This window comes from Periplaneta americana, chromosome 2 (assembly GCF_040183065.1).
Source record: "Periplaneta americana isolate PAMFEO1 chromosome 2, P.americana_PAMFEO1_priV1, whole genome shotgun sequence".
Lineage (NCBI taxonomy): Eukaryota > Metazoa > Arthropoda > Insecta > Blattodea > Blattidae > Periplaneta > Periplaneta americana.
This window is the reverse complement of record NC_091118.1, coordinates 29306583-29325014: the sequence shown is the minus strand read 5'-3', so window position 1 is coordinate 29325014 and position 18432 is coordinate 29306583. Positions and strand designations below refer to the sequence as shown.

The 18432-nt window shown below is 36.4% G+C and overlaps 2 protein-coding genes across 5 annotated transcripts in view; one reads left to right on the top strand and one right to left on the bottom strand.

The window, feature by feature from the left end:
* The window catches only part of LOC138691506 (zinc finger protein 85-like), an 88768-nt gene that overhangs the window by 51233 nt on the left and 19103 nt on the right, over positions 1-18432 (bottom strand). For 2 of the 3 annotated variants that reach the window (XM_069813557.1, XM_069813484.1), the window contains exon 3: positions 3058-3146. In XM_069813557.1, coding sequence (XP_069669658.1) covers positions 3058-3146 — 89 coding nt within the window. Of the gene's footprint in view, positions 1-3057; positions 3147-3834; positions 3910-18432 lie in introns of those variants that run through there. The other variant, XM_069813494.1, reaches the window with a different exon arrangement.
* LOC138691563 (zinc finger protein 180-like) lies at positions 3963-15412 on the top strand. Of its 2 annotated transcripts, none has more exons than XM_069813645.1 (5): positions 3963-4395; positions 6300-6388; positions 6810-6944; positions 11140-11216; positions 13124-15412. In XM_069813645.1, exons 2-5 carry the CDS (start codon positions 6302-6304, stop codon positions 14094-14096), a joined length of 1272 nt encoding a protein of 423 aa, XP_069669746.1. In that variant the 5' UTR covers positions 3963-4395; positions 6300-6301; the 3' UTR covers positions 14097-15412. The 2 variants fall into 2 exon arrangements, with proteins under 2 accessions (XP_069669746.1, XP_069669755.1); XM_069813654.1 differs by lacking the exon at positions 3963-4395 and adding an exon at positions 4891-5019.

The window sequence follows — 18432 nt, the reverse complement described above, 5'->3', positions numbered from 1 at the left end:
TATTATGAAACTAAGAAAAAGAAACCGTGGTTTGATGAAGATTGTTGCATGGTAGTAGAAAGAAGGAAACAGGCAAAATTGAAATTCTTACAGGATCCAGCTGAGGAGAAGAGAGATAATTATTTCAATGAAAGACGGGAAGCAAGTCGTACACTTAGGAATAAAAAGAGAGGTTACTTGAAGGAAAAACTGAATGAGGTAGAAACAAATAGTAAGAATAAAAACATTCGAGATTTATATAAGGGTATAAAGGAATTTAAGAACGGATATCAGCCAAGGGTAAACGTGATCAAGGATGAGAATGGTGACTTGCTTGCAGACTCTCCATCAATCCTAAACAGATGGAAAAACTATTTTGCGCAACTACTAAATGTACATAGGCCAAATAGAAATGATCGGGACGAAATTGAAATACAAACTGCTGAGCCATTTATACCCGAACCCACGCTTTCAGAAGTCGAAATTGCGATAGAAAATCTGAAAAAGTACAAGTCTCCAGGTATCGATCAAATTCCAGCAGAATTAATACAAGAGGGTGGGAGTGCATTATATAGCGAAATTTATAAACTTGTACTTGCTATTTGGGAAAAGGAAATTGTACCAGAACAATGGAAGGAGTCCATAATTGTACCTATTTTTAAAAAGGGGGACAAAACCAACTATGATAACTTTCGAGGAATATCACTTCTGTTGACGTCGTACAAAATTTTGTCGAATATTCTCTTGAGAAGATTAACTCCGTACGTAGATGAAATTATTGGGGATCATCAGTGCGGTTTTCGGCGTAATAGATCGACTATTGATCAGATTTTTTGTATTCGACAGATAATGGAGAAAAAATGGGAGTATAAGGGTACAGTACATCAGTTATTCATAGATTTCAAAAAGGCTTATGACTCGGTTAAGAGGGAAGTATTATATGATATTCTTATTGAATTTGGTATTCCCAAGAAACTAGTCCGATTAATTAAAATGTGTCTCAGTGAAACATACAGCAGAGTCCGTATAGGTCAGTTTCTATCCGATGCTTTTCCAATTCACTGCGGGCTAAAGCAGGGAGATGCACTATCACCTTTACTTTTTAACTTCGCTCTAGAATATGCCATTAGGAAAGTTCAGGATAACAGGCAGGGTTTGGAATTGAACGGGTTACATCAGCTTCTTGTCTATGCGGATGACGTGAATATGTTAAGAGAAAATACACAAACGATTAGGGAAAACACGGAAATTTTACTTGAAGCAAGTAGAGCGATCGGTTTGGAAGTAAATCCCGAAAAGACAAAGTATATGATTATGTCTCGTGACCAGAATATTGTACGAAATGGAAATATAAAAATTGGAGATTTATCCTTCGAAGAGGTGGAAAAATTCAAATATCTTGGAGCAACAGTAACAAATATAAATGACACTCGGGAGGAAATTAAACACAGAATAAATATGGGAAATGCGTGTTATTATTCGGTTGAGAAGCTCTTATCATCCAGTCTGCTGTCGAAAAATCTGAAAGTTAGAATTTATAAAACAGTTATATTACCGGTTGTTCTGTATGGTTGTGAAACTTGGACTCTCACTCTGAGAGAGGAACATAGGTTCAGGGTGTTTGAGAATAAGGTGCTAAGGAAAATATTTGGGGCTAAGCGGGATGAAGTTACAGGAGAATGGAGAAAGTTACACAACACAGAACTGCACGCATTGTATTCTTCACCTGACATAATTAGGAACATTAAATCCAGACGTTTGAGATGGGCAGGGCATGTAGCACATATGGGCGAATCCAGAAATGCATATAGAGTGTTAGTTGGGAGACCGGAGGGAAAAAGACCTTTAGGGAGGCCGAGACGTAGATGGGAGGATAATATTAAAATGGATTTGAGGGAGGTGGGGTATGATGATAGAGACTGGATTAATCTTGCACAGGATAGGGACCGCTGGCGGGCTTATGTGAGGGCGGCAATGAACCTTCGGGTTCCTTAAAAGCCATTTGTAAGTAAGTAAGTTAATATTTTGTTGTCTTATTATTTCATATGATGAGTTATATAATTTATTTTCATTGTATCATATTTATTTATATTATTGTCGTGTTGTTTTCCTCTTTTATTGAATACAATTAGGTATTCCTTATGACAAACTGTATCCAATACAGAACGCTTTTGAAACAGCGTTCGTTACAACAATGGATTTAAGTACCAGCTGCATATTGTAGCAACACCTGGAGCTATAGTCGCGACGCTGTTATTCCCGGCGTCACTCCGCCTCTTTGCTTACGTCTTAGGAAGTGAAGGGTCTATAAAGTCTAGGTAGGTAGTATCGTTCGCCATTTTTGTTCTTTCGTTGCCGAGCTACCATACGAGGAATCTATTTGCCACACCGTTAAACATTATCATGTCGTAGCTCCTATGATAATAAATCAAACGCACTATAATTCAGCAAATAATTGAGCGGCAAATAACGTCTTCGTGTGCTTTCTGCGAACGCCAAAGAAAGAGCCAAAATGGCGGGCGATTATATTAAGTATTTATCGAGCCTTAAGAAATGAATAACGTCATCAGCGAATCACAAGACGCACACGTTTAAATGTAGCCGACCTGCAACGCGATTGGCTGCCGGAAATTAGAGCGACGGGACTTATAGTACAGAGTCATAACAGCATTTACATTAAATAACTTCAGATGAGTGAAACGAAATAAAATGAGAAGTAGGTAGTGGGTATTTTGTAACCCAAGTCCAAATATTCGAAATTCAATTACAAATACACATGTAAAAAAACATAAACATACACAAACTAATTTATAGACTGTAATAGATGCATATCTAGAATACTGAATGAATATAACTGCATTCTGCCAACTTACAAGCGTATGTAAAACGTATGGGATGAGAAAAGGCCCCAGTTAGGTTGCGACCGTTAACAATAAGTCTCCAATCTATATAACGTGTAGGCCTATATTACTTTAACATAAGTAAGATCATGCTTTGTGCTGATATATGACTGTATGTTATTCTTTCATGCACTTGTAGCTCCTAAAGTACAAGAATGAAGGAAGTGATGTATTTTACCGTAGGCAAACTTTCTTCTACATTTGTGTCGTTCTCTGGTGCAGCCAATGGGTCAACTTCAGGTTTCACATTAATGTCGTCCATCATAACTGAAAAGATTAAGGTAATTATGCATAAAATCGAGCTTCATGATACTTCAAATATCCCGGTTATTTTGTTTATAGTATAGAGAGATTTAATACGCCTAATTGGTTAAGTTGGTTACGAAATGTTAAACATATATGTTTTATTTTGTCTCCTAGAGTTCTGCAACTGATTTAAGCTATTAATCGGAAGTTCTTTTGAAGTCTCTGTTCCAAGGAATTTATTTGAATGAAATGAAATAAAGGTATATACCAGTGAATAAATAATTTATAATTTAGGCCTACACTAGTCATAAGGTTACAATCACAGTCCCCTGGGATAAATGTTTTCTGAAATGCACATCGAACTGGAGAAGAGAAATACCCTAATTATATCAGAAAATTGAAGCAGTAGGCCTACATTATTTCGGATTTTTTTTACTTGGTTATTTAACGACGCTGTATCAACTACGAGGTTATTTAGCGTCGATGTAATTTGTGATAGCGAGAGATTTGGCGAAATGAGGCCGAGTACTCGCAATAGATTACCTGACATTCGCCTTACGGTTGGGGAAAACCTCGGAAAAAACCCAACCAGGTAATCAGCCCAAGCGGGAATCGAACCCGCGCCCGAGCGCAACTCCGGATCGACAGGCAAGCGCCTTAGCCGACTGAGCTACGCCGGTGGCCTTTCGAATTATAATGAAGGGCTTACCTTTAATTTATTTTTCTAATTCTATGCAGGCTATTTGTTCGCCATTTATGTGATGCAAATTTCGAAGTGTTATAGCTGAGAATAGCATGTATCTAGAAGGCTCAGGTTGCAATTTCGGTAAGACGATTCTCTCGTGTTAATTTGTTAGGAGCTGAGAAAAAAACTTTGGAAGAATAAGGCCCAGTTGTACAAACACGGAATAAAGTCCTGTTAAAATTAATTCCGTGGTTATGCGAGAAATGTGTTGTAAGAACTTGGAATAGTGCATTATTCGGACGATAACTTCCGAATAAGCTATTCCATGCTTTCAGTACCTGTTAAATTTCTATCTCGAGAATAAAATATAAAATGGCAGCAGCATTAGACATGAATCTCTGATAGTGATGATGAAATACATATAATGTATTTTTGAGAGTGCTGAAACAAAGAAAATAAGGCACAGACTTTATCTATTAAACGAGTGTAACAATGAAGAATTTATGGCAAGATTCAGTCTAAAAGTGGGCACTGCATAAAGCGTGCTGGGATTGATTAATGATTATTGGAACATATAACACACAGGTAAAAATAGTTCACAATTTCATCATTATAAAGAAATTGTAATTTTTTAAATAATTAAAATTAAATTTAAGCAAACTCATAGCACAATATTATATCAGTATTACGTTTTGCATTATTATAACCTAGCTATAGACTTCCATGCTCTTGTCTTTTGTTTAAAAGTTATGGCATCAGTTTTTGCTTTCTAACACGTTCTTATAGTCATTCGCTATCACAACTAGCTTAAGTGTAATCTTCTATCTAATAATTTTGACTTCTAATTTATTTTGATTTACTCATTTCTTTATAACAAAATCTGTACAGAAAATAATGATATGTTCAGAAAATAAATCTCAACAATTACTGGTATTCTGAATGTACTTTATAAACAAAACACCATCTAAAATATTGCCAACCTCTGTTCCAATTCGGCTAACTATGGAATAGATAACCTTGGAATAAACGAACGTCATACAACACGATACTCCATTTATTCTATAGTTAGGCTATTCCATGAATAGCTATTCCAAGATTTATTCCGTGATCATACAACTGGGCCTTAAGATAAAAGACGTCTTTCACAAATTTTCCGAAACTAATTTCTTCCTAAACCTGGAACTTTCTTCAGAGGTTCAAATTACGAAGGTACTAGTCCTTTTACACTCATCGAAATTTTAGCCCATTCTTTCACAATTTATTCTGTTACTAAACTCAACTCCAGATACGAAAAGTCCTGACGTAGAGTGGAGTTTTGCCACTACACCCATAATACCAAATCATGCGTGTTTTCCTATTGACTAATGACGACGTAAGAGTTAGAAATTACTTCCTAGTTCCTTATGAGATGTTGATGTTAGTGACAATTTAGACAGACGTGAAATATATTAAAACAATAAGCCGAGGTTCATGATACTTTCAGAATGCAGACCTGAGTCACCACAAAAATCCAATCTCACAAAATTAATACTAACTTACTGTCTAAAGTAAGCGGGCTTCCGTTAGCCCGTATTGTTGCGTTCCATGCAACTAGAATCTGCAGTACAACTTAGGCCTGTAGGCCTGCTATATTGCATGAAAACAATGCCTAGACTTGTCTTGCTTTTTCGTAACGTCTACTCAGGAAACGTTTTATTTTCAATTCTAATTGATGTGAAACTTGAATGTGTGACGTAGGAAGTGTATCAGTTTCTCGTTTGCAGTACAGTAAAACCTCGTTAGTCCGGACCCCGATAAGCCGGACTTCGCTTAATCCGGACTAGTAAAAATACTGCGAGTTTCGAAAAATTGAAGAACCTTCTTTGAAGACTTCTTTTTATACAGTACGACTATGAAATTACAATAATTACATTATTACACCTGTAGTGCATTTAGGCCTATACCCTTTCAATACACCATAATAAAAGTGTTTGTTGCTATAAACGGAATTTTAATGTATTTTATACTGTTCTTTTAGGTTATTTCAGTTAATCCGGACTTTGGTTAAACTGGTCAACTTATCCCTCCAATTAGTCCGGATTAAGGAGGTTTTGCTGTACTTAGGTCTATTTTTTATATGTTATTTTACGACGCTTTATCAACATCTTTGGTTATTTTGCGTCTGAATGAGATGAAGGTGATAATGCCGGTGAAATGAGTCCGGGGTTCAACACCGAAAGTTAACCAGCATTTGCTCATATTGGATTGAGGGAAAACCCCAGAAAAACCTCAACCAGGTAACTTGTCCCGACCGGAAATCGAACCCGGGCCACTTGGTTTCGCGTCCAGAAGCGCTGATCGTTATTCCACAAATGTGGACACTTAGGTCTATAATTAGGTCTATATTTTTCTCGAAAATTTATATTCTCAGAATGCCTACACCACCTTTTTTTTTGTCATCACTTAGTTATCAAAGAAATGAAAATTCTTAATTTTATTGATCTTTCCAGTTATGATGGAAGACATTGAAGTGAAACCTGAAGTTGACCCATTGGCTGCACCAGAGAATGACACAAATGCAGAAGAATATCTTCGTACGGTAAAGTAGAATATCACTTCCTTGATCCTTGTGCTTTTGGGAGATGTAAGTGCATGGAAGAAAAAGCACACACACCTAACCAAAAAACTAGATCTTGCTTCTATATTAAAAGAATAATGTATACAAATGATGCACATAAATAAGTATAGAATGGAGATTTCTTGTTACATGTTTCCCCTTGTACGCTTCCAATTAATGGATGTGAAACTATTGACTGCACATAGGGTAGGCCTAATAGCAAGGTTCTGTGTTGATATTCAGAAGATGCAGTTGGATTGTTTAAAGAGTAGGCCACCATTTAGCGCTATTTTGTATTGTCTCTGTGCAAGAGTAATTTTATGTTAACACAATTATTCTGTGTTACACTTCATTTGTTCCTTTCTTTATTTTAAAGTAGCGCTGTGTTTATCTTCCCTGTCAGGACGCAAATTTGCAGCCACAAAACATGGCAGAAGTAAAGGTGGAGTGTGAGGACCCCACATATCTCGATTCAGCCGTGAAATGTGAAGCACAGCCAGCTTACTTTCCGTTTGATTCGGTGAAATGCGAATCTGAGGTGAGTAATATGCACCACAGCTTGACTTCTTTTTCTTGGTAGAATTTAACTTCCAAAGTGGTAAAATAGACCTGGAATTCTTATGTACTATCCGTGCTTTCCTTCTGGAGAAGAAGATGGCAGAGCCCTGTCTAGAATAATTGTAATTATTATAACGGTTAGGAGATTATAGGTTTGTTCCAGCAAGCAATTCAGATCGCGTTCCAAACTAATACCAACCCTGGGCCATAAGCTTGGAAAGGTGTACCAGCGAATAAGGATTACAAAGAATGGACACTGAGCGAATTTTCCTGTGTTTTGTTTCTCTGTGCGCCAGCGTTTAGTTCCACATTCAAACGCTAGAGGTTAGTGTAATCGAGCACACGCTAAGATAATAATTGAATAAAAGAGTTGAGACACAGGATTCAAACATCGCCTATCTTATTGCATAACCCAGTAACGCTTTGCTTCAAATAAATTCAAGTCAACAGCTTTTCCTTATTTCTCAGTGACAAACTAGTTGTAATAATAATTGTTTATGTTTTATATATAATAAATTATATTATAATAGTTCATTATGCAACGAGCCTATAATTAAGACGCGAGGGTGTTTATGAAACGAGCGCAAGCGAGTTTCATAATTTCCATACGGGCGTCTTAATTACCATTATAGGCAAGTTTCATACGAATTTTTATGCTCGACCATATTTCTAACTTGAAATTATTCGTAAGTATTCATGTTATTCTTATGTGACTGGGGAGCGAACTGACCTTGTGCAATCTCGTAAATTGTGAGATGTGCGCAGACGCGAAAGTATTGATTTTTTCCGGGCAACGAATGTCGACGATCTTGATATAATGTAGAGAGTAAGATAAACGTTAAACTTGATATAACCTTGAAATTGAATTCGACATTGAAAAACGAGATGACAAATTGAATTTATTTGAATATTATTTACGATTAACGTAAATTATTATAGTAACAGAACATAACCTTCTGCGACAGTATTGGATTTTCAGCCTGCGTGACGTTTTGCTAGTTGTCTTTCGATTGCATATCCGAAAATAATCGAAAACCTGAACTTTAATGAATAGGTGTACATTAATGACATGCATTAAAGGACTGCTACCAGGTGTATAATTACTACATTTCGGCATGGTCAAGAATAAAATAATACAATAGATTATAAAATTATGTATCAAATTCGTTTAATATTTGTATACAAAATAATATAGGTATATGGTTTTACTTCTCATAGGAGTTTTGTTTTTCCATTTTCAGTGCTATCAAATCATTACATATTTTAGGCCTAATTGTTGATGGGGTCACGTCTCAACTCTCATTATAAAGGAACTCTAGAGTCTAGACATTACAGTTAATGACGGATTTATTATTTCATCGGTGTCATTTATTTTATTTGAGTACATAATGTACCTAGATGTATTAATTGTATGTGTTATATTTCCGCTGTGTCGACTGCTAGCTGGTGTGATCTCAGCGCCAACTCCTGGGAGAAAGCAGAATCTCACGCTCAAACTGGTTTGAAGGTCATTGAAATCAGTCCTGCTACATCAAAGGTACCGACGCGAAGTGTCCATACTGCATAATATCTATACGCTGGGTGTACTGGTATGGCCATCAAATTACCCACAATTCATCTCTTTTTCCGGTGTGTTTATCAGCTGTTTTGTTCATATTATTACGATTACAAATCGTTTCGTGTTGCTGTGAATATTTCAAAAGTGTAGTCAAGTTCAGCACGTGTTAACTTTTTTTATAAATAAGCTAATATTCTCTTCGGCTCAACCTTTAACAACACAACAGACTGTATAATAGATGCTACTATCCTCTTCGAATTGAATACAACTCAACCGGAAGATGTCAACAATTAGAAGAATCAAATTTATGGTCCAACTGTTCCTTATTATTTACATATGTATAAGTTACAAACTATTGAAATTATTGGGCTATTAGTGGGTGCTAGAGGCACGATTACAAAATATATATATATATATATATATATATATATATATATATATATATATATATATAAATTTCTGGAGAGAGTTCAATCTTTAATCCTCTTTGGCCAAGACTGTTTCTTTGATAGCTCTAAAATATTCAATCTATCTTCTGAGAAATCACATATATAAAATAAATTAGTAGCACAATAATAATAATTATATTTCTCACGAAAACATTTTCATAAAATTGTACGCCTTTACTAATACTTGTATATTTGGTATACTTTGTCCTTCAGGCAACCCCTATTTTAGGGGAAGTTGAAAAAAAATAAAAATGTCCGTTTATATGTCCCCCTATGCTTTATGAAGGAGTGCAAACATCCTTCTCGATAAAAGAAAGAATGTGGAAATGAAATGTTCAGTCCATGTCACTTTTAATAAATATACAGTGAAATGTACAGTACATTGTTATAATGATCTACCAATACTTCTCTTATCTCCACATCCATTCTAAACCGTTTATGTATGATCTAAACCGATAGTAGCAATTGAATATTTGGCGATTGGCGGTATTTCGCGGAGGATTATGGAGCATAGAAGGTGTAGTTTGACGTCATATCCGTTGCACCTTCCTCTCAGACTAATACCGAACTTCTTTCGACGTAGGTATGCGACAGTTGTGTACGATGTCAGAACTAATTCGGGATTTTACATTGTTGGAACGTTTCTTGAACTCTTCTTTCACGACCTTCGGAGGTTCTTTTCATATTAAAATTATATTCATCTTCAGAACATAATTCTTCGTAAAAAATATTATCACTATCCAAATCACTCATGATGGACTATTCTTTTATTTTAACCTGCCTAAACTAGAATCATTGTAACCATAACTTCAGATTAAGCCATCTGCGCATGCGTCAGCAGTTCAGAATTCCCAGTTCTGCTCTTAATCGAGAACCAACTGAACGAGTTCTGAAGCACGTTGGAACAGGGATCGATTCTGAATCGTGCTGGAACAAATCTTACTACTATCCATTGCACTAGAAATTGGTAATTTTTAACTTCCTTTTTTGTTCAACTAAGATTTTTAACGCCTAAGAGGAGTTCAATGAAAATTATGCTAAAAACATAATTATTAACACAATTCTGGGTTTTGTGGTGAAAAAATTAAACAAAAATGTGCCTGAAAAAAAGCACTTTTACCGTACTCTTAGTTCCACATGGATACCGATCATATAAAACCTCATTGTATGCAATCCTAAGTTACCATTACAGTACAAATACGTTTGTCCAAACAATAGGGGCTGAGTTGTTGCGGATAATACATTTTCTTTATATATATATATATATATATATATATATATATATATATATATATATATATATATTAGTCCACACCTGTGGAGTAACGGTTAGTGCGTCTGGCCGCGAAACCAGGTGGCCCAGGTTCGATTCCCGGTCGCGGCAAGTTACCTGGTTGTGGTTTTTCCGGGGTTTTCCCTCAACCCAATATGAGCAAATGTTGGGATAACTTTCGGTGCTGGACCCCGGACTCATTTTATCGGCATTATCAGTCACCTTCCTCTCATTCAGACGCTAAATAACCTGAGATCTTGATAAAGCGTCGTAAAATAACCTACTAAAATAAAAAATTATATATATATCACAGAAGTAAGTATATACGGTATCAGTTGTCACCTCTCATTCATCTGTAAAGTCGACCTGGTTGGCGAGTTGGTATAGCGCTGACCTTCTATGCCCAAGGTTGCGGGTTCGATCCCGGACCAGGTCGATGGCATTTAAGTGTGCTTAAATGCGACAGGCTCATGTCAGTAGATTTACTGGCATGTAAAATAACTCCTGCGGGACAAAATTCCGGCACATCCGGCGACGCAGATATAACCTTTGCACTTGCGAGCGTCGTTAAATAAAACATAACATTTAACATTTTCATCTGTAAATGGTTGCACGTTCTTGAGTAGGAGATAGATGGAACAAAATTAAACCTGACAACTAGAAAATCATTAGCATACGTAGCAATAGGGGAGAAATGGTTAGGCTTCACTCTTAGAGTATAAAGTAAGAAGACATACTTCACATCAAGACTTTTTTGTTTTCTGTAGGACATAGGTACGCTTTCACCTTATCAATACCAAATTATTTTGGTTACCATAATTTAATTTAAATTGCTCCCCGTCCATTTTGATAGTTCTTTTTTGTTTGTTATGATCACAACATTCTTCTTTCGCAGGAAGTATCTTGTGATGTGGATGCAGTGAAAGAGGAGATGCTGGACGTTTCGATAGATGATGATGGCTCTTATAACAGGTGAGTGTAGTAAATTGTGACGTTCTGTCATCAGCTTTGCTTCCATTGTCTGGGCAATGAAATAAGCCACAGTCGTGCATTGTACACTCCATGGAAGACGTCGTTGATATTAGGGCTCGAAATTGATGTTTTCACTAACCGGGACACACTTATTTTCGTGGACAAAGTGGTGGTGTTGACGACAACGACGTGAAAACGTCATTTTCTTGGAACACCAATCTTCAAATTTTTTATATTCTACTTCATATCTTACGTGGAATTTCGATGGTACTAAACACTGAATTGCAGTATTTTTAGCATTTTCAATATCTGGGTCCTCCTTTGAATTCGTTTTAACAATTCTTGTTTATTTCTCCTAGTAATGCTGACCTTCTGTTATAAACAAAATCCTATCGTGTTCAAAACTAGTGAAACAAACAAACGAATCGCCTCTCGGAGGAAGAAACTAATAATAATAATAATAATAATAATAATAATAATAATAATAATAAAGACAAAGTATATGATTATGTCTCGTGACCAGAATATTGTACGAAATGGAAATATAAAAATTGGAGATTTATCCTTCGAAGGGGTGGAAAAATTCAAATATCTTGGAACAACAGTTACAAATATCAATGACACTCGGGAGGAAATTAAACACAGAATATATATGGGAAATGCGTGTTATTATTCGCTTGAGAAGTTTTTATCATCTAGTCTGCTGTCAAAAAATCTGAAAGTTAGAATTTATAAAACAGTTATATTACCGGTTGTTCTGTATGGTTGTGAAACTTGGACTCTCGCTTTGAGAGAGGAACATAGGTTAAGGGTGTTTGAGAATAAGGTGCTTAGGAAAATATTTGGGGCTAAGAGGGATGAAGTTACACAACGCAGAACTGCACGCATTGTATTCTTCACCTGACATAATTAGGAACATTAAATCCAGACGTTTGCGATGGGCAGGGCATGTAGCACGTGTGGGCGAATCCAGGAATGCATATAGAGTGTTAGTTGGGAGACCGGAGGGAAAAAGACCTTTGGGGAGGTCGAGACGTAGATGGAAGGATAATATTAAAATGTATTTGAGGGAGGTGGGATATGACGATAGGGACTGAATTAATCTTGCACAGGATAGGGACCGATGGCGGGCTTATGTGAGGGCGGCAATGAACCTTCGGGTCCCTTAAAAGCCATTTGTAAGTAAGTAAGTAAGTAAATAATAATAATAGCCTCTACACAAAAGACATATTCAAAATTAATAGAAATAATGCAATTACTTTTATTTAAAAACTATTTTCTTTTATCAAAGTGGATAAAACGTTGTACAGTAGTGGCAAAAAAAAAACCGGACCGACCCTTGTAGCTGATACAAAAGAATTCTGTGCTGTGTATTGTGTCAAACTCTGGTAATTTCAAAATTGATAGTTGAAGTCAGAGGTATGTACTGCTATTTAATGTAAAAATACGCAGTTATCTTTGCCGAATAGAGGTAGAAATGTAATATTGATGCCAGATAAAATCAAACTCTCAAAGTTTTTTCGTCTGTACGTTTGAGGCACTGAAGGAAACAAAAGACGTTAAGAATCGAACAAATGCAATAAATTTAATTGTTACAATTAATTATACAAGATGGATGTGTTTTGTGACTAGCAAAATTTGAATCTGTGACTCTGAAATCAGCTACAAGGGTCGGTCCGGTTTTTTTGCCCTACTGTACAAAAGATAGGCTATACTTACCGTAATTTCATATTACAATACTCGATTGGTTATCAAACTCGTATTGTAATATGAAATGTTACGATAATCATATCGTAAATAACTATTATGACGTCATATTGCATTCGCAGTATAATGTCCGTGACAGTGCACTGTAAAAGTATTTAAGTCCGCATTACGCGTTTCAACACACATCTTCGTATTTACAGGTCCATGAAGCAACGTTACCATGACGACGTGACAAACCAGGAATGTGCCGATTGGAGTCTTTCCGGACAACGAAGTAGCACTTCTGATTACACAGACGACAAACCATACAAATGCCAAACGTGTGGAAAGGGATTCAATCGAAAAAGATGCCTTATAGCTCATACATTATCACATTCAGTACGTAAGTCTTATAAGTGTGATGAATGTGATATGACATTTAAACGAAGAAGACATTTTTCAGATCACACGTTTAAGCACACTGGAGAGAAACCGTTTAAATGCCAATTTTGTGAGAAGAGTTATAGGCATAAGTATGCCCTTGTAACGCATACTTTGAGTCACACGGGCGAGAGACCATACAAATGCAACATATGTGACAAGGGTTTTAAAGAAAAACAGAAACTAATTGTTCATTCATTAACACATTCCGGTGAAAAGCCTTACAAATGCGACATATGTGAGAGAAGTTTCAGCCAAAAGCAGAATCTTGTGACGCATAAATTGATTCACGGAGATGAGAAACGTTATAAATGCGGAACTTGTGCAGTGAGCTTCAAGCAAAGGCACCTTCTTGTGAAGCACAAATTCATACACACAGGAGAAAGAGGTTATACTTGCGATATCTGTATGAAAAGCTTTGCGCGTAAGGAAACCCTCAGAGGGCACACGTATACTCACACAGGAGATAAACCCCACAAGTGCAACTTTTGTGAGAAGAGCTTCATACAAAAGCAGGCTCTCCGAGTGCATATCTTGTTACACACAGGCGAAAAACCCTTCAAGTGCGACGTCTGTGATAAAAGTTTTAGGCAACGCTATGCACTTGATGGACACAAGTTAATTCATACAGGCGAAAAACCTTTCAAATGTTCCTTTTGTGAGAAGTGTTTTAGACATAAGCGGAAGCTTACAAGTCATGCACACATACACACGGATAAGAAACCCCTTGAAAGTGCACTAATCGACTTATGACTTTCAAGGAATCCGAAGGTTCATTGCCGCCCTCACATAAGCCTGCCATCAGTCCCTATCCTGATTCCACTTCCCTCAAATCCGTTTTAATACAGTATTATCCTCCCTTCTACGTCTCGGCCTCCCCAAAAGTCACATTTTAATAGTGATAACTACGAGGAGAACATCTTGCAATCCTTTTTTGCTTAATTTATTACCTTTGAAAGAACGAAGTTTCGCTTTTTTCCACCGGGACCAGGATAAAAAAAAATGTAGAAAACAAATCCACACGTCTTAATCGAATTGAAGAATAACATTCGTCAAGGGATTAATTCAGTTTCTCAGAAACTAAGGAAGGTAATGCATAATTTTCTAAGTAGATTCCAGAAATGTGGAAACTGAAGATAGACTGTTTCAGCATGTTGCATGACACGCGTCAGTGCATAACTTCTTATAATAAAATAATAATAAGAAGCATTTGTTAGACAGTCACGCAAGTGTCGCGAATTTAACTCAGTTGGTAAGTTTGGGATTGTCATACATTCGTATTTTTTTATATTGAGGATATGGTAATTTTCGGCAACATAGTAGCTGCTAATGAAATAAATGAGAAATACCGCGATGATGAGTTGTTTAGAACATGTGTAGGATACATATCAATTTTTACATTCTTGGTAATGGACAACGCAGTTTTTTTTTGGTGAACGAAAAATGGGTGAAATGGGTAAACTACATATTGTAGCCCTTACAAACAGGTAAATCCCCTTGGTATTATTAATATTTATGCAATGATGTATTTCTTAAAAAAAAAAACTGCCCTGGCTCTGGTATTTCGAAACATAGGTAAGTTACTCAGACATTCTGTTTGGACTGGGACAGTTGGTTGCATATAGCCATAGCTATAGAGAGAAAATTTAAACAACTTCCTGATAGCAAAGATAAAGATATGAAGAGTAGACGTCAGTATGAAATTGTTCGCCACGGAAATTGTTTAAGTACGAATAAAGCATGACTCTTTAAATGCAAAAAGTGACAATAATATGAAAATCTGGAAAGTTTCCTGGCAACCTCAGGCGTGAAATACACTCCTATGTAGCCTATCCGTTAAAACCCGAAATCCGTCAAATTCAGTTTCAGCTAATATAAACTAGTTCAAGCAAATGTAGCTACATAGCATTTGTAAAACTAGGTTTTACTAGTTGAAACGGTTTTGACGGATTTATATATATATATATATATATATCCTAGATCATAGATGGACAATCACTATGTCGTGACTCAATCTGAGTCGGTCTCGAACGAGGTGTTGTGACGTGTAGATCGAAACAAGCAGAGCTCTACTTCAAAACAGTCAGCAGGCCGTGGCGGATGAACATTTACAATGTCTCTCTCAAAACCTTCAACCTCTTCAAACAAGCTCAAATTTACTGAATTAGAATTCTGAATGTGGATAACATCATGAACATTGTTGTAAAGACAAGCAATAAAATGAAATGTAAAGCACTAAGCACCACCATTTTCGAACATTTCTGAAAGATGTGTGTCAACATTATGAAGATTTAATTTACTACACTGAAGTGAGGTGGCTCGGATGCTACACAGATTCTTCCAACTTCGTGAGGTAATTGCTGAAATCATGCGAACACAGGGATTGCCTGTTCCTGAGTTAGAAGACGAAGATTGGTTAAATGACCTGGCATTTCTGACCGATATTTGTGAACATTTGAATCAGTTAAATACACATCTGTAGTGAAAACAAAAAAATATAGTGGATGCGTATGGAGACGTGAAAGCATTCATTTCGAAACTAGATCTGTGGAAATCTCAAATTTTAGAAAAACAACCCGTACCACTTTCCTAATCTCAACTGTTTTGGAAATGTGACACAACAAAAACTACAAAATTACAGCAATATATTAGAAAACCTACATATACAATTTGTCAGAGATTTAGAAATTTCCAACAAATGGGCAATTGTTGTTTATTGTTTGCTAATCCAATGACTGTTGATGTGCGAAGTGTGCATTTGAATTTAGAGTTGGAAGTTATAGAAATGCAAAATGACATAGACATTAAAAGTAGGTGTCAAGGTCTATATGGCTCGAGTATTTTTTAAATACTCCCAAACTCAAAATACCCGAACCTTCGTAAATTTGGTTCCAAAATGTTAGCTATGTTGTGCGCCACACATCTATGTGAACAATTATTCTCCTTAATGAAATATGTTAAATCAGAACGTAGGTCTCGTTTGAGCAATGAACATTTGTTAGCAATGTTAAATATTGTTCTCACGAATGAAGAATCAAATTTTGAAGACATCTGCAGACAGTAATATAATGAGGTTATGGCTGCGTACTGGAATCCGCCAGAGAACGGTCCGGAACAACTTTTCCCTGTAACACTGGTTGCTGTACTTTGAATTGCAGGGTGTCCTTCCATGTCCTAGATCCTTATCAATAATTAATTAACTCCTATCATAATAATGAGAAAACTAAATCCTGCTTTTATTCCTCAGCTTTATAATGAAATCTTCGTCAGTGTTTTCACTACTAGCCCACCAAAGGACGACGTAACCTTGCCAGTAATCGCTTATAGAGAGGAAAAATTTTTATTTTTAATGATTATTCCAAAGAAGAGAAAGTTCTGTTTTTGCTCCGAAAAACAATTTTGTCCTCTGAAGTTCACGTTTCTTGCATTAACATTTTGCTTCTCGACAGTATTATGTTAGCGGAAGTATGTCGATTTATCGAGGTTTCTGGATGGTATATCTGTTGCACAAAAAGTCTAGTGCCTCTACCTGTCAATAATTAACTATTTGTATTATTGCATCTGTACCATTGAGGTACTTGGGAGGGGAGGATGAAGGTAGAGAGAGCGTCTTGTTTTTTTGACTTCTGCACTAGAGTTAGATGGTGTAATCGGCAGCACGCTGTGACCGCGTTTTATCACCTGGAAACCCGGTAATCAATTTGATAGCAAGCTAAGTGAATCTCAGAACCGTTCTGGAAAATTTAAGTATGAGAAAATCATGCCACAGCCCGGAATTGAACCCAGAACTTTCAATCCGTAGCTAGTTGCTTTGACACCTGAACTACACGGCCGGCAAATTAACTAGGTACCTACAATAAAAGAATTGAATTGCAGAGAACAATCTTGACGTAAACAAAGGAGTGGATTTTTTACCATCTCCCAAACCATCGTACCAAATCATGCATGTTCTATTAGCTAATCATTACGTACGCGCTGTAAATTATGAGTGGCTCGCAATTCCTAACGAGATGTTGATCGTTACTGATAATTTTATACAAACGTGAAAAATGTTAAAATTATGGACACAAATTCGTGATTCTTTCGGAATGCAGATATGGGTTATCACAAATCCTTTCTCACTAAATTAATACTACTGCCCACGTGCATCAACATCGGTTAGTGTAACCATCGGTTAAAATTGTCACCTAATCCCTGATTAAGCATTTTTACGGTGGATCGACCTCGGTTACGACTTAAATAGAAGGTTAACCACAGTAATCTCTAATCGGCCAAATATGAGCGGTTAAAGGAGATAACCAGCGATTAGTAGAGCAAGTAAAGCAAAATGGCGGCCAGAACCACAGGTGATTATTTCTAAGACGATTATTATTGTGCAGTACTTGAATTACTTGGATAGAGCGTGAGCGTGAAGGTTCTTTAGTGGAACGAGAGAATTCTTACGAGGAATTAGGTGACAGAAAATTTCAGGAGGGATTTCGTTTATCAAAATCTACAAATGGATTACTTGAAATAACACAAGAACAGTCATATTTCTCCTACGGATCGGCTGCTTATATTACGATTCTATGTAACTGTTATTTTCTGGATTTTAAGAGGGAATACTCGAATACCGGTATCTCTTTCTCTATGTCACTGGCTGAACAAAGAGAGGTTATGGATGGATCTTAGGATAATGCACAATTCCCTGGTGTAAATGGAGTCCAAGATCGTACACACATTCCTACCAATCTTCTGCATCCTTTTCCTTTATGGATATTCCATCTTTTTTATATAATACATTTAAATCTAGTAATTAAGTCTATGGATACTTCAACCTAACATTGGGATATAATCACTTTTGGATTCAATTTTCCATTTTGTACGATTTTAACCTAACATTACTGAAAAACAAAGAAATGGAACTCACAAATATAACAGCGCCCAAAGGCAAACAAATGCAACGCGAAAATGTAGGATACGTTCATTTCGATGTAGAACATAGTGAGCGCAGTCGTTTTTAGACGTTGACTATTATCTTTGCAGCGGTATGGATGCTTTCCTTTAGTCATTTTGTAGAAACAATGTACCGTCATAGACTTTACTCTGG

Coding starts and splice junctions, on each gene's coding strand:
- LOC138691563 (XM_069813645.1), top strand. CDS start 6,302: ATGATGGAAGACATTGAAGTGAAACCTGAAGTTGACCCATTGGCTGCA. Junction 6,389..6,809: donor CAGAAGAATATCTTCGTACG/GTAAAGTAGAAT, acceptor CTTCCCTGTCAG/GACGCAAATTTGCAGCCACA. Junction 11,217..13,123: donor GATGATGGCTCTTATAACAG/GTGAGTGTAGTA, acceptor TCGTATTTACAG/GTCCATGAAGCAACGTTACC.